The 15,384-nt window shown below is 47.6% G+C and overlaps 1 protein-coding gene across 1 annotated transcript in view; it reads right to left on the minus strand.

The window, feature by feature from the left end:
• Positions 1-15,384, minus strand: part of LOC106482405 (ankyrin repeat and fibronectin type-III domain-containing protein 1-like) — a 269,112-nt gene that overhangs the window by 88,187 nt on the left and 165,541 nt on the right. The window contains exon 4 of the mRNA XM_067306533.1: positions 8,121-8,161. Within this exon, the coding sequence (XP_067162634.1) occupies positions 8,121-8,161 (41 nt within the window). The remainder of the gene's footprint in view (positions 1-8,120; positions 8,162-15,384) is intronic.

Here is a 15,384-nt window from a genome sequence, read left to right on the forward strand (position 1 = left end):
CCTTGTCCTTGACCTCCCTTGGGCCAGGACAGTTAGTTCCTTGCACTGTAGCTGCCTTCTGGAGCCCAGGCCAGGCTGCGTATTGTGGACCCTGGTACCATACAGGCATAGGGAGAGAAGGCGGGTCTCTGGCCTCACAAATCTGAATGTAGAGCACCTGCCAAAAACACCCCACCATGGTCCTTCTGCCCCATCAGCCACAGTTGCTTAGAGACAAGTATTCCCATGTAACAAGCACCAAAAATAAAATGAGTAAGAAGTGCATTAATTCATAATTCGCACCAACTGTGGGCTTTGGTGGGTCTTATGCAGCACATAATCCAGTGCTGTCCTCCTGAGCTGCCTGGCTGACAAGACAGAAAGTGGCTTTGACAGGTGTGGAAAGCAACATATGGGCAAATTTTAACTTCTGTGTGGGGAGAGAGGCTGAGGATTACAGGAGACTCCAACTTTCAAGCCTCATCTTCATAATATTGAGTAGGCTGCTCTGGGATGAAGAAAGTGGAGAAAAGATTTCACTTACCTGGCAGCTGTTAAACCATCACCTTTGCAGAGAGACAAAGTGAGACAGCCAAAGTTGCCAGGTATTGCCTAGAGATGGAGGGGAAGGGAGGATGACGACAGGAAACACACTCAGCAGCAAAACAATGGGGACCTCAGCCTGGTACCTTGCTCACCTTGCTGTGCACACAGTGTGCAGACACATGGACTATGGCTTTCCCAGACTGAAAAGCAAATAGAGATATTAGTCTGTCCCAGCTCAGACACCATAGGGCAAATCAGCAGGGATATCTCTTCCTTAACCTCCAAGATTCAAACTGCTCTTTGTTAGCACCATTCCCTGATAACGCCATATCCCATTCCCTCCTCTGCCAGCCCTGCCATAGAGCTAAGAGGATACGGAGTCCATGCTCGTGCTCAGAGTAGCAAAGTAGATGTGATCTTAGGGGGACAAAACCGTTCCTGAGAGGATGGAGATGCATCCTGCACCCATTGCAATGCCCTGAAGGAGGACTCACACTTCTGTCTCTTGGGAAGAGCCAGCAGGGCTGCAAGGGGCTGCACAGCCCCATCTCTGCCTGTTTGGCATGCCGCAGCTACTCAACGCCCTCCTAACGTCAGAGACGGGAACAGCACCCGTCGCCATAGGAGAAAACCATTTTCTGCTCTCCCTGCACCCCATCAGATCAGCAGAAAGTCTCCAGAGACTCTTCTGGGCACAGGGTGTTACAGATAGATAGAGACCAGGCAGCCTCAGTTTGCAAGTCCAGCACATCATACGTCAAGAGAAATTTTTCAAAGACCCGACTAAAAGCAGTAGAGCCGTTCTGAGGCTTGAATACAAGCCTGTCTCCTGCACCCTCTGCAAACTTCCAAGGCCACTTTCTGCCAACCCATGAACAGTACCTCCCACCATTCATATCTACTTCTGCTAACCCTCCTCTCCCCTTCAGCTCTAGTCCAGCCCTGCTTTCCATCTCCAGACCAGCATTTGTTGAACCATGACATTTCTCAAAAGTATCTCTTAAGACTTCCCTTCCTTTCCCAGCACTTAAGAAGGCTTAAAACCCCTCCACATCCTTGTAACTTAGGCTCTGTACCCACTGGCCAGACCCCCAGGGAAATAGTTTTTTAAGCTTGGTATAAAGTTTCAGTGGCTCAAACCATGCTGCTAGGATACCTTTACCAGCATCATAAACCGCTTTACTTAATTACATTGCGTGCTGAGGAGTTAACTTCTTGACTCTTAAGGAAACTGGCTTAGCCAGGATTTGGGGTTGGAAGCTAGGATCACACATTTATGACCCCTTTTGGAGAACTTCATTCCCCTCAAATTGCCAGTCCACACCCTATTTTAGCGTCATCTGCCCCAACAGACCCCAATCCCTCTCTTCCAAACCCCCACTGCTGTGCCATTCCACTACCAAGAGAGAGGTTGGCAACAGCACTTCAGCCTTTTCCACAACCTAAGTTGGGAGAAGCATTCTCCACCTACATGAACACAGTTTTTGGATGATTTCTCTTAGTAAGTTTCCCATAGCTTCAGAACAGATATCTAGAACTCAGCATCGCTTCCCCGTACCCCACTACCTTCCCTTATATCAGCTGTATTGTTTCTCACTCCTTTCTTTTTATCATGTGATTCCTCCTCCCATTGCTTGGCATGTTGCAGGTGAACTTGCAGGTAAAGTCGAGTCACTTTATGAGTATATCTCAGCTGAATGACTCTCAGCCACTGCTAAAGAAGTCAAATGTAGCATATATGTGTATTATTATTATTGCTACTACTGTAATAATAATGTCTGAATTAAGGAGGCAACACCCCACTTAGGAACACATCTAGCTTGTGATGACACCCTTTAATGCTTCCAAAATGTAAATACTGATTTCTAGATCCTTTAAAATGCCAAGGTTTTATAAGATAATGTACAGCAACAAAACATTCACTTTCATCCAAATGCTGGCACAGAAAGGTCTTAGTCTAAAATATCAAATGTTCTATCTTTAGAGCAGGGTGACAATGAGTTAGCTGCAGAGACACTTTGGCGTACAAATACTGCAAGGCAAAACAAACAAGAGACGCTGCTTTATGTAAAGTGGTTTCAAAGGCTTGCTGTGTGTATACATGTCTGAGGCTTAAGCATAGAAAGTGGGTGGTAGCCTTTAATCTAAAATGAAGACAAAGCCATAAGATACATATATAAATGGGCTGTGGGATTCTTCTGGAGCAAGGTGTGGGCTTTGAGGCATCAAATCTCTTCAACATGGCCATATCTTCCCAAGGCACTGAACAAGCAGATCAGTCAAGAAAATTTTGTGCTGCTACAGCCTGGCAAATAATAACTGCTTGAGGATGAAGACTCTCTTGACAGATAAGCATTGCTCTCAGCAGAGGAAATAGCACAGGTAGCGAGAGCAAACGGCTCCTGCTCATGCAGCAAATCAGTGACACTTTAATTAAAACCAGGTACTTTAGTCTACCTTTGCTAGAGGTTGTATGATTATTATTACAACCAAGATTTCTTTCTGTGTTTGAAGAAACTGAGTTCTAATCAGTGCCTGACACTGAAGAGCAACTAGATGTTACAGAGAATTAGCAAACACATCAGTCTTTCTTGGTCAGTGCCAGGGCACTTACAGGGCCTTCCAACCACTCCTTCCAGGACAGTTATTAAGTAAAAGCATCTCTTGACTCAGGAGATCCTATTCCTCTCTCTGAGCATGGTCCTTGGGTCTTTAGCAAGCAAGCCCTTGCTCAGGAAACTGCCTTGATTTGCTCCATAAAGTAAACAAGAGTCTTCTGTCAGCAATTTAGAATGAACTCTGGAAGCACTGAGAACATTACAGCTGTATTAGCAATTTTCTAAATTAGGGTAACAAACTAGTGAGCAGTTCAGGGGCTGGATTTGGCCCACAGGGCACTTCCTCCCTGGTCCCTAGGAATGCTAGCCGGACCCCAGCCAAAGTGGGCTTGTAGGAAGTATTGGGATGGGGAAAGCACATTCCCAAACTGGATCAGACAAGGTAAGATCAAGGTAAGACAAGGTAAGGATTTACGATGCACATTCTGACATCCAAACAACCTGCTTCAGAAACACAGCATGAGAAAGACGTCTGTGCCTGTTCTAAGTGGACACAGTACAAGGTCAGAGCAGCTAATGCAGGTGGTAAAACCTGTGCAGATGTGGTCTTGGTGCTGAAGTGGTGATCATCCCCAAGTTGTCAGACTCCTCTGTCAGGAAGTTTAGCCACAGAAACTGTTTGAGTGTCTGTTCTTCCTAAGTTGGTCTCTAGCCTACCCAGTTCTCAGGTGATGTATTTTTTTAAGATTAGTGCTTCAACTTTCATGACGTCAAGCAGCATTTTTGCATTTAATGTAGAAGGAAGAAATATTATCTCACAGACACACAAAAAGCCAGGAATCACAACTCCTGACGCTGGCCAACTCCAGGAGGAACATACATAACCACCCTCAGCAAAGGAAATAAAAGTGCTTCCAGAAGAGCAGACAGCAACATCATTTCAGGTCTTGCTGGCTCAGTCATTGGCACCTCTGACTTCCAACCGTGAAAGTCTAGATTCACTGCTTTTTCTTGAGTGCTTGCAGTTCTAAATTTTGGGCAATCTAGTACAAGATCTTTGCCTCAGAATTTCTTGGATGGACTGGTCAGCAGGGAAGAGCCTCGTGTAAGGGTTATCAAAGGTCGGTGGGTGAGGATTGACACCTCTCCATACACCCAGGACAAGCAGTGATAAAAAAGCATTGCTCAGAAGATTTTGGGGGTCTGTATGGCTGACAGCACAGCACCTAATTCCAGTGGTTGATGTGTATGAAGGTGAGCCACAAGCTTTAAGGACCAGGACATATTGATTGTGTAGGGAGATTCCTTACAACAAAGGCTGACATAACTGGAAAGGAAGCCACAGACAATGACCAGTTAGATAAAAAAGGAAATGAGAAGCAGAGAGCAGTTCTTTGGTGAAAGGGAGATGAACCAGTGAGGCCTTAACTGTTTTTATACTTCTATAACCTATGTCTGTTGTATGTTAGGCAAGTCAGAGCCCACAATACCGACCAGAGACCAGGGACGCTGTTCTGACATGTCTATTGCAGTGAAAGCAGTATGGTCAGCAGAGCCCACCGCTGTCTCAGAAGCACAGAACAGGAAAAGCAGAGGAATTATAAAGTTTGCTCTGGTATTTAGGAGCTAGAGGGCCAGCCATCTGTTGCCAAACTTCTATCGGATCACCAGCCTAGCCACACAGATGTGTTCATAAAACATTACTGCTCAATTCAGCTCTGGGAACCAGCTGCAGGCTGCTTCCCATGGTCTTGTTGCTCACAGCCAGCTCGCTGGAAACAGCTGGCTTGCCCAGGGCTTAGAAAATACATCTACAAAAGGTGCTGCAGAAGTGCTGAGCTCTCCTGAGCCTCTAATCAGTCTCCACACACAGACCTCCAGCAGCTACCAAGGAAGCACTGCCCTGGAGCCCACGCACAGCATGCAGCAGAGAGGGAAGTGGGGAAGAGGGCTCTACACCTGTGCACATCTGGGTTTTTTGCCACTGTGGGCATTACTGAATGTTGGGGCCCTTGCAGTCCTTCAGAACAACAATCTATATGAGATACAGAGTATGGAACTACACTGTTTAGGATTAGTTGCTTAGCACAACTTGCTTAGCATTAGTAGCTAAATTTGCTGAAGCCTTAGGCCTCAGGCTGTAGCTGTTGCTACGTGCTTTAAAGTAGTTTTACCAAGGACACTGGTGTAGCTGGGAATGATACATCTGAGAAAGTACAGATAAACTAGCAGAAGCCAGTGGGAACCAAGGTTAAGGGCTAGACAGTTTTGCTAAATAAGTAGCAAGGTACAGGACATGACCGCTGCGTGCGTGATCGGTGCTATGATTGGCTACCTGTGACATAATCTGTATGAACCACCAATCAAGGGCCAAAGCGCCGAATACCTGTACCTATAAAATAGGCAAATTGCTGAATAAAGATGGAATTGAACCTGCATTCTGTGAATGCGTATGATTCATTCCCGTCACTCCCGCGGACCGCGACAATTGAAAAGCACCATTCTTTACTGAGGAACAGAGGCTTCAGTCCTGCCAGATGATGAGGTCCTCCCCAGTCTGGCTCAGCTATGCAGGCCAGGCTGCAGTAGGGAGAGCAAGTCTATCTGGAACAGCAGCTGGTAGACCAAAAAGCCAGAGCAGGCAGTGGGCAGCAGTGCCAGGCAACATCACAGCCCTAAGCTCTACCAGTCTCACAGCAGAGAAAGCACAAAACAACCACTGAGGAATGTAAACAGCGTGGACGTTAACCAAAGTCATCATATTCTGATGAGTCAAGTCACAGTTCGATATCACAAGCCACTTGGCCAAACAATGGTGGTCCCCGAGCCTTGGGGCACAGGGAAAAGAGAAAGAGACAAAAGTGGCTTAAGAAGAAGAGCTGAGGGTCATCAACACGTATGTGTTATCTCTAAAAGCATCTTTTTTATCAGAGAGACTAACAGGGAACCAGAGAGCACCAGTAAGATACCATGTATTTACAAGACTTCCTGCATCAGCACCCACCATTCTGACCCAACAATTTTGCCACTTCAGTGAGTCGAGAAGCCCATGTTCTCTGTCACAAGGCAGAAATATCCCTAATTTCTCTGATGAGATGAGCTATAACAGTAAGACTAACTTTTGCTATCTAGCTCCAAAATTGCCCAGTAGGAATGAGCTCTTAGCATGTTTCCTCCAAACTTCTGCCTTAAAGTCTCACAAAAGCTTCAACTGGCATAGGGATATTAGAGATGCTTTAACCTTTTTTAAGCATGCTACATAAGAGATAAGAGTGCTACAGCAAGCAACATAGAAATCTTGGATGACTATTATTAAAGATCACAAAACATATTTATAAATCCTTTGCCAATGTGTGTTGATTTTACCATTGTATCCATGATGATTCCATAAACTCCTGGTATATCCCTCTGATCTCCCAGAAATCTTGGTGGGATTAAACAGCCTGGGAAATGGCTTTGGCTTGATTTTCAGAAGTGTTGAGCGGTCTCAGAAAGCTGATGATCACCACTGCCTTGGGGTGAATGGACAGAGGAGCTCTTTGAAATTAGACCTTTCTGGTATGGACCTAAGAGACCAGTGCTGAGCTTTAGTGGATTGGCGGGGAGGGCAAGGGGTGGAATTCTTAGTGGTTTAAAGAAAGAGGATCCAACAGATAACTGAAAAACACCCATGCACCCCAGTACTTGCTCTCCACATCACAGAGGGCAAACAGACAGCTCTGGAAGATGCTCTGTGATAAAGCTTAAAATCCCAAGTGTGCCACTGAAAATTTTGTTTCGATGCTAAGAGTAAATCAGACAAAGCAGTGAGGGAGGATGATCACTCTGTGCTCACTGCACACTCTGCACTGTTGAGGAGTAGATCTGGAATATTTTGGAAAGCAACAAAGAAACAGCAAAAGCAGAAGTACAGTGAATTTTGGAGGAGAAAAGTTTTTTTTCTCAACCAATTCATTTTGAATATTCCGAAAATACCCTCCACTGATAACCCTGCATGTCAGAGCACAATTCCACAACTTCCGGAACAAGAACAATCTCTAAAAACATAGCTATGGCATTTTTTTCAGAGCAGAAAAAGCAATAACACAGTGATATTTCACTTTCCCTAAACACAAGCAAGAGCAATACAACACCCCATGTGCAAACATGCTCAGCAGTACAATGCATAGATGTTTTATGGTCAGGTCCAGAACTGAAACTCTAACTGTGGGTTTTACAAGAGGTTGCCTTTATCCAAATAATCATGATGCCAGATTTCCTTCCAGCAAAGAGACCCTTCTTGACTTGAAGGTGCCATTCTGTAGTGAGGCTCTGGAAATGCTGGGTGCAACAATATAAATCATCTGAGAGTGCACGCTATGTTTGCATTTTAATAAGGGTCTCAGAGGTTGACAGCTTTTTAAAGTGCTCCGCTCTCTCTCGCTTACAGACTGTTGCAGCCAGCCCAGAGCCATGGCCAAGGGCATGCACTAGGTAACCAACTGTTTATGTTACTGGGGTGATTTGCAGATCCTTTGTTCATGCTCACGGATCTGAGGGCTCCAGAGAGCCCTCTTCCTTTTCTTTCACCCTTATGGCTCACTGTGCTTTACAGAACACTCACAACGGATGGAAAAAGACAGGCATCAATGTCAAAGCACTGGCTGTGGAAGATGTGTTCTAACATCAGCCAGCTGCAACACAAAACTAAATCATTAGATTCTCCAAAGCAGCTCAGCTGTGCAAACCCAGGGCAGAGAGAGCCAGAGGTGGTAAAGGTCACCTCTGCAGCCCCCACTCCCCTGGCTGCCAGGTACCAGCTCTGGCTGTGAGGCTCACTCAAGCTGTCTTGATTCCTTCTGACCTGATCTAGTGATTTGCATATGCCCTGAAGCCAAAATGATTGACAGCCCTTCTACTGTTAGCCTCACTTGTGTAATTGCAGCAGCTATTCTTGTACATCGAAATGTCTAATCTTAGTAAGCCACAGAGCTGCTCAGTAATATGGAGCACCTGGGAATTTCCATGCAATCACTCATCATGGCTACTGGCACTTACTTTGGTTGGTAAAAGTCCTTCTTGTCTGCTGACCCCAGGCTCTGCAAGACAAAAGACAAAACAGGTATGTTTAACCCTTTACCAGGCAAATGTAACTGATGAACACGAGGTAAGCAGGAAAAGCCATGCGTATCTCTTTTGCTGATTGGTAGGTGTGTCTGGGCAGTCTGGAATGGGCAGGGGCACTCCATGCCACTTCTCACAGGCAGGCAGCACAGGATCTCCAGTGATCAAATGCCCTGTAGGCAGACCCTGCAGTGGCCGAGGATATAAAATGCCAGGGAGCTGGAATCTGCCCCTGGCTGCAGATCTCAGCACCTTGGCAGGACACAACTCCTACTGCCAGTGCACTGTGGTATCAGTTCAAGGGATTGCAGAGTGTGGGGGGACACACGACAACAGCTCTCATGTCAGTGGCTGAAGTCAACATTTCCCAAGCCATGTCATGGCTTCCCAGCCTCTCAGGCAAACAAGAAAGAATAAAAACAGTGGTATGAGCTGAATCTAATTTATTCAGGTATGTCTATGTCTCTCATCATTTGCAGACGTGTGGCACCTTGCAGTCAGGAAGAGACTCGTGTCCTCTTGAGCCTGCCCGGCCAGAAGGAGGATGAGACGCAGGGTTGGCAGAGAGACTGAGCAGTCTATTGCCTGCAGCAAGCCCTTGGCAGGGCAGAGGACTGAACCCAAGTCCCTCAGCCTCTCCCTGGTGACATAACGACAAAATTCTTCTGCCTAGAAAAACTATATCAAGCCCTAAGCATGTGTCTGCAAGTCTGGGTAGCAGTGACAGCCTGACATACACTGAGATTCCCATATGCCAATGTTTTCCCAAGTGTCACCAGCTCCACCAACAACACGATCTATTAAAAGTCTAACAGCCTCCCAAACCGCCAGCTCAGGGACACCAAAATGCCAGTGCCCTCCAAGGAGCTCCCAGGCACGTTAGGAGTCTCCACGGGGAGCCCCGGGAGACGACTCCCTTGCTGGCTGTGCACTCCCAAGGCCCATCTTGCCATGCAGCCGCACACGTTCTGCACATCCTCCATCAGGTGCAAGGCAGGGCACGTGTGCAGGAGCCGGTGCACATATGAACACGTGTGACTGCATAACATGTATGGAGGGTTTGCACAAACTGCTGTGCCTTTTCCCATTGCCAAAGGGGACCAACTCTGATGAGGCTCTATACATTCATGTACATTCACGTACATTCACTGCTCTCTTCCTCAACACACCTTATGCTGGAGGCACCCACGGCCCGGAAGACATAACCCAGGGCCCCGGCAGGCTGAGTCTGGCCCCGCTGCCCCACTCTGAGGCCTGTCGCCACAGAGTATGGGGCAGAACTTGAGGCAAGTGCTTGCCTTGTGAGAGGTAACCAGAGAGAAGGACAGAGCACCGAAGAGTCCCCGCCACCCGGAAGGGACGGCGACAAGCGTGCTGTGCCAGACGCAGCCAGGGGCAGGATGCACTCCCGACTCCTTTGCTAGTAGACGAGGAGCAGCGGGCAGCCCCACACGGCCAACAGCTTTCGTCACACCACACCAGGGCAGACAGACAGACAGACAGACCCACCAAACCTGGGCGTCAGCAAGGCCAGCCATCCCACTGCCGCAAGTCCTCTCCTCCTCGTCTCATGGAAGGTCTTCACACCCACCACCCACGCTGTCACGTGGTGGAGGAGGGTGGTAGGTAGCGTAGGGTGGCCGAGCCACCCGCTTGGCCCTGCCCGCGCACAGGCAGCGGCGGCAGGCGTGTGTAAGCGTGTACGTGCGCGCACACGCTGGAAGCAAGCTTGGGCTTTGGAGCTGGTGTTGTACTTTTGCTCTGTGGTTGCCAGGCAATCGCTAAAGCTAATGCCAAAACAGCAGGGAGGAAAGAGGTCGAATACTAATCAGGGGCGCGGGAGCTTTCCCGGGGCTGCGCTGTGCTGCGCTGTGCTGCACTGTCCCTGCCACCAGCATGGCTCTCCTGCTCCCCATGCGCCCCACGGCCACCTCCTCGCTGGCTGCAGCAACCAGTGGCTTCTGCTGCGGGTTTGGAAAGCAAGCCGGGAGAGAAAGGCGCCGACTTTTAGGCAGGCACAGATTAGCTGTCGCCAAAACGTCCCTCCTTCCCCCCGAAAGGAGACTTTTGCGAAGCCAACAAGGCGAATAGCAGCACTTCAAACACATGCTGCAGCCCCCTGGCCTGGGTCTCCCTTGGGCTGGCTGCTGGTGCGATGGCGGCTGATCCTCTCTCTGGCACGGATCTAGCAGTCACACGCTGGCACGAGGAGGCTGTAAGCAAGCTGCAGGGAGCAGTACACGTGCACCCCTTCGCAGGGTGGGAAGCCCTCGTTTTCCTGTGTGCCGATGACTGAGCATCAGCAAGCAAAAGCTGGATGGGCTGGGCAAGCGATCCCCACAGGTTAGATGTGCACAGCACCCTCAGCTAAGCACCGCTCCCAAACACCCTGCCTGGGTGCTGAGGCCTCGGCATGGAACCGCACCGTGCTCTTCCACATGCTGCAACTCTCCTTTGTCCCACCAAAGCCTTCATCCCACCTCCCCGCGCACAAAGGGTTTCTTCCAGCCAGCCTGCTGTACCTTCCTTGGGGTTTTCCTTGGGAGATGTTCTTTCCAAAAGCACTAACTCTATCCTACATCTGCCTCATTCTCACTCCATTACAACATTGAAATGGGCAAATTCACAAATCTTAGGATAAAAGGAAGGTGCACCCCCTCCAGGCTCTTGGGGCACGAGAGATTTTTCACTTCTTTAAACTTAAAACCTAAAACTTAGGGTGCCAGTTCCCAAACTATGGAATGGTTACAATGAGGCTCACAAGCCACAACAAATTCAGTTTCATCTGACACCTGTGCTAGCAAGGATCATGCAGAGCTGTTGATATTTAAAGAGAAATAACTTGCGAAGTTTTCTCAACACCATCTAAATGACACATGGAAAACCTGCCTTCCGCACACCAGACCCCCAACCCCACTGCAGCTGAGGTCTGCAGGAAAAACTCCTATTAACCCCAGAAGGACCTAGGAAGTTCTTTGCCAGCTCAAGACAGAATCTGATCTTTCTAGAGCACTAATAAGTAACAGGAGAAACAATGTTACCACTCTTTTACCTTTCCAAAATGCTGGCAGGGATAACCACTGTCACTAACACCAGAGCAGAAGACAGCAAAGTCTGCAACAGCATCTTCACACAGTCACAGGTATCTTGGGCATTAATCATATTTCATCTCTAGCTAGGACAGAAATGGAGGTCTCTGAAGTCACTCTCTCTAGAGAGGTTACTAAAACAGGTAGATGATAAACTATGTGATATTCCACTATGAAAAATAGAAGTAAAACTCTCTGGTGAAAGGGAACCAGCAGAAATGCAAACAAATCAGTGGGAGGAAGGAGGCAAAAAAGCAGTGATGTCCTGAGAGGCCTGGAGGGCACTTTGGGCCTGGGCTGAGTTTGTGCAAGAATTTATCACACGATGTAGCCCAAACAAAGAATGCTAAAGCAATTTTGCCAAGGGCAAGGATGTGATAATATCCCCCCATGGCCTTGACGTGACTGCCCCGGGAACACTTAGAGCTCAGGGTGGCACCTGGCTAGATCCCCCCAAATGGGGAAGCTGGCCTTTGTGGAAGACTGGAAGGTATTAATTAGAAAGCACTTAAATAAGTTGTGATAGGAGGCACTGAGGCTGTGAGGTGGTGGGGATGAGCACACGTGGGTACTGCCTCACTCACTCGCACAGCAAAGAGGATGAAGGGTTAGCAGCCGGAGCATCTCCTGCGGGGCAGCGGGCCTCGCAGCGCGTGCTGGGACAGCACGGCCAGGGACAACCTCCGGGCAGAGCCCACTGCGGGCGGGATCTCGCACTACTTCGGTACGAGGGGGTGATTACAGAGAAGCGGTCAAGGGAAGGAAAGGACATAGCGAAGCAGAGTGGGGTAAAACAAAGAAAGGGAACAAAGCCTGAATCTTAGGAAAAATGTCCTGGCGCAGAGCTTTAACTGAGTTTGAATCAACTCCAGAGGGGAGGGGTAGAGCAACATTTCTGTGGATTTTAGAAAGCTGACTAGATAAACACCAAGAACTGTGCAGAAGGGACAATTCCTGGCCTTATAGGGAGCTGGGACTGGCTTTTCTTTTCCAAATTCTTTGACGCTACAAACCTGTCTGTGCCTGAGGATCAAAAGAGGCAGAGAGCTCCCTAAAATGAGCAAAAGGCTATCTGGCATTTTCTTCTTCCTTCTGGGATCAATTTTTCCTGATCTAATCGGGGATCTGAAGGCTTTTATATATGCATACACACACACACACACACACACATATGTACACACACATATACATATATATACATATACGTATATAAATCAAATACCTGCATGCATGCATGCAGTTTTATTGGTTGACCTGCTGACTTTCAGGAGGGTTGTCTGCTGGCTGCTCCTATGCATCAGTGTGTAGCTGAGGTCTCCAGAAAGGTAAAGCTGCAATGTGATGGCTGCACAGTTTCTCTGCTCTCAAATTAGATCTTATAGCCACAGAAGCTCTGAGAGACCTGCTGCTTCTGCTCAGGATGCTGGGGAGATTGTGGCCTTCCCAGGAGGCCAAGAGGGAAGTGTCAGCATCACCAAATTCAGAGAGTCCCCTGCAAACCCAAATCCTGCCTCACCACGCAGCATGAGTCACCCTCCAGCGGGGCCTGCTGCATTTCTTCTCGCTTGTTCATTTCATTGATGACTCAAGGTTTAGGAAGCCCATTTTAAATCCCTTAATGAAATAATAGAGAGAGTCATTTTTATCGGCAAGTATTTTTAAAACAAATATTTCAGAGAAGGCTTGCGCCCATCTCCACCATTCAATCCTGAGACGAGGAGGAGGAGGAGGACTGCAGAGCAGCCCACTTCAGCACAGGGGCACCAGGAGAAGCAGGAACAGCTCCAGCCACCCCAGCTTGTGGTTTCAAGCAGGACAGCTACCAAAAGGTGTCAGGCCCTCCCTGAGATGTTCATGTTCCTCCTCCCAGCAGGGCCATAGGAAGGAGGTGGGAAATAAGGATACTGTTCCAGGGGACGTCCTGAACATGGCAATGCCCTGAATCCCTCACTCACCAGTGCTTTTGTGGCTTTGGAGGGCCTGTCTTTCTGAACATGGATATTCACTGTCTTCTAATATCTTTCCTCTGCAGATCACCTTGATAAAGCAACTAACCAAGACAAAGGAAGCAGCAGAATAGGACACTAAAGCCAAGTCCACAACTCCTGGGCCAGTATCCAATCTGCCAAGAAGGAAGGATTGCCTGCCGAGACGATTAAGGTGTCATCTCAGCCGTGGTTAAAGCCCCTTACCACTCGTATCCTCTTCCTCTCCCTGTATAATAACTGAACCAGGCTTGTATTGCACTTGTGTTGAATAAAGGACCTCTCAGTTTGATACTCAGAGCTCTTCTGCTCATGCCTCTGAAAAGTGCAACATCACAGGGAACACCTTAGAAATGCCAAGAGGTAGAAAGCAACACAGTGGGAGCCCACGTTTCATGATGGTTTTATACCAAAACTAGATGAACTGAAAGGTCAGAGTGGTTTTACTGGCCATGAAGGAACCATCATAAGGGCACAGGCCCAACTTCTCAAAACCACCCTTTGTAGGTTGTTTTTAATCTGCCTGTAAAAACGCAGTCTCCCAAGCCAGTTGAGCAACACGCAGTTGCATTCAGACCTTCACTGAGGCTTGCACAGTAACATCAAAAGCAAAGCAACATATATGAAGCGAAGCCAAGGCAACAGGCTCCTCTCATTTTCCTGATGATGCTCTCAGCGCTGCCCTTTCTAGCCCCCTTCACTGTAGCACAGGAGAAGAGAATAATCACACTGAAAAGATACACAACATCACCAAAAAACCCTGCACACAACAACTTGGAATCATTTTGGTGGTGCAATACAATTTTATCATTTATACTAGATTTTGTACAAGATGCCAAAGACAGACATTTGAGGGATTGCCTAGTTTTTACTTGAAACGTAACCCAGAATTTTCACAAAGCCTTTGCAAACTTATGGGAATTTGGACTAACACGAATGCTTGAAATTATTCTCTTAATTTCACATTTTAGGCACTAAGTAAATTATTTTGCAAGTTACTTAAATTCTTTATTTCACAAGTCCAAGTTACAAAGCATATATAAACTCTTAGGCAGTCTTTTCGAAGACAGCTCATCTGCAAAGCCAGCCTCATTCATCTCTGATAAGAATTAGCACAACATGCTGCAGACATAAAAGACCAAAACATTTTAAAGGACAGCTCTGAATTCCAAAATTCAGCAGAGCTGGGGAGATAACAGACAAGGGACTGGAAATAACAATGCTCACACAGGGGCTAAGGCAGAGGTATTGTGTTGTTTATTTATTCACACCAGCAGACATCAATTCTGTTGTACTTTTTACTCTCCTAAATGTTGCCAAGCATAATCTGAGCTCATCTTTTTTTGGGCAGTGTCTCTAAGAGAAATGAAGTTATTAGCAAGTCCAAAGAAGCCTTGTACACTTATTTAGAAACTACACCAAAATAATCCCCAAAGGCAAGCAGCTGCTTGCAGGTGGCAGCTTTCTAAGTTATTCCAATAAAATCTGGCTCAGTAACTCCCAGAGTAATCAATGCCCACACAAACAAAAGAAGAGACAAAAACCAAGAGATTAGTTATTTTTTCCATGCAAGAGTACTCTATAAAACAAAACTGTGGGCCAACACGGACAAGAGTCTACGCTGTAAACCTGCCATCTACACCTCGTCTCCTGGTGGGATTTCAAATGCCTTCTCCAGCAGCTATACTGCTGTGCTGCTGCACCCACTCCTGCGGGCAGCGCACCCCAAGATCTGACCCCTGAGATGTGCTGGGCAGGCTCGACTCATGATTTTGGCACAGGCGGCAGCTGCTCAGTCCCCAGGGCAGACCAGGGCATGGGGGGGCTGACTTAGCACAGCCCCTCACCCTGCGGCATCTTGCCTGCGGAGCCTGGCAGTTTGTACTTTCAGGCACAGCCACCAGTCAAGCTCAGCATATCTGCAACATGCTGCATTTATGACTAATCAGGAGTTGATGCCTGACTGTCAGAAAGGTAATAAAATTCAGTGTTTTGGGATGTAAGATGACAGCTTGGAAGGATTAGGAAGGACTTTTTACACATTTGCCCCAGCTAACAGTGCTGGAGAGTTTTAGTTCTTCTCTGAACAAGGGCAGACCAACCCAAGAGCAGCACAGGGCCTGG

Source organism: Apteryx mantelli, chromosome 16, assembly GCF_036417845.1.
Source record: "Apteryx mantelli isolate bAptMan1 chromosome 16, bAptMan1.hap1, whole genome shotgun sequence".
Classification (NCBI taxonomy): domain Eukaryota; kingdom Metazoa; phylum Chordata; class Aves; order Apterygiformes; family Apterygidae; genus Apteryx; species Apteryx mantelli.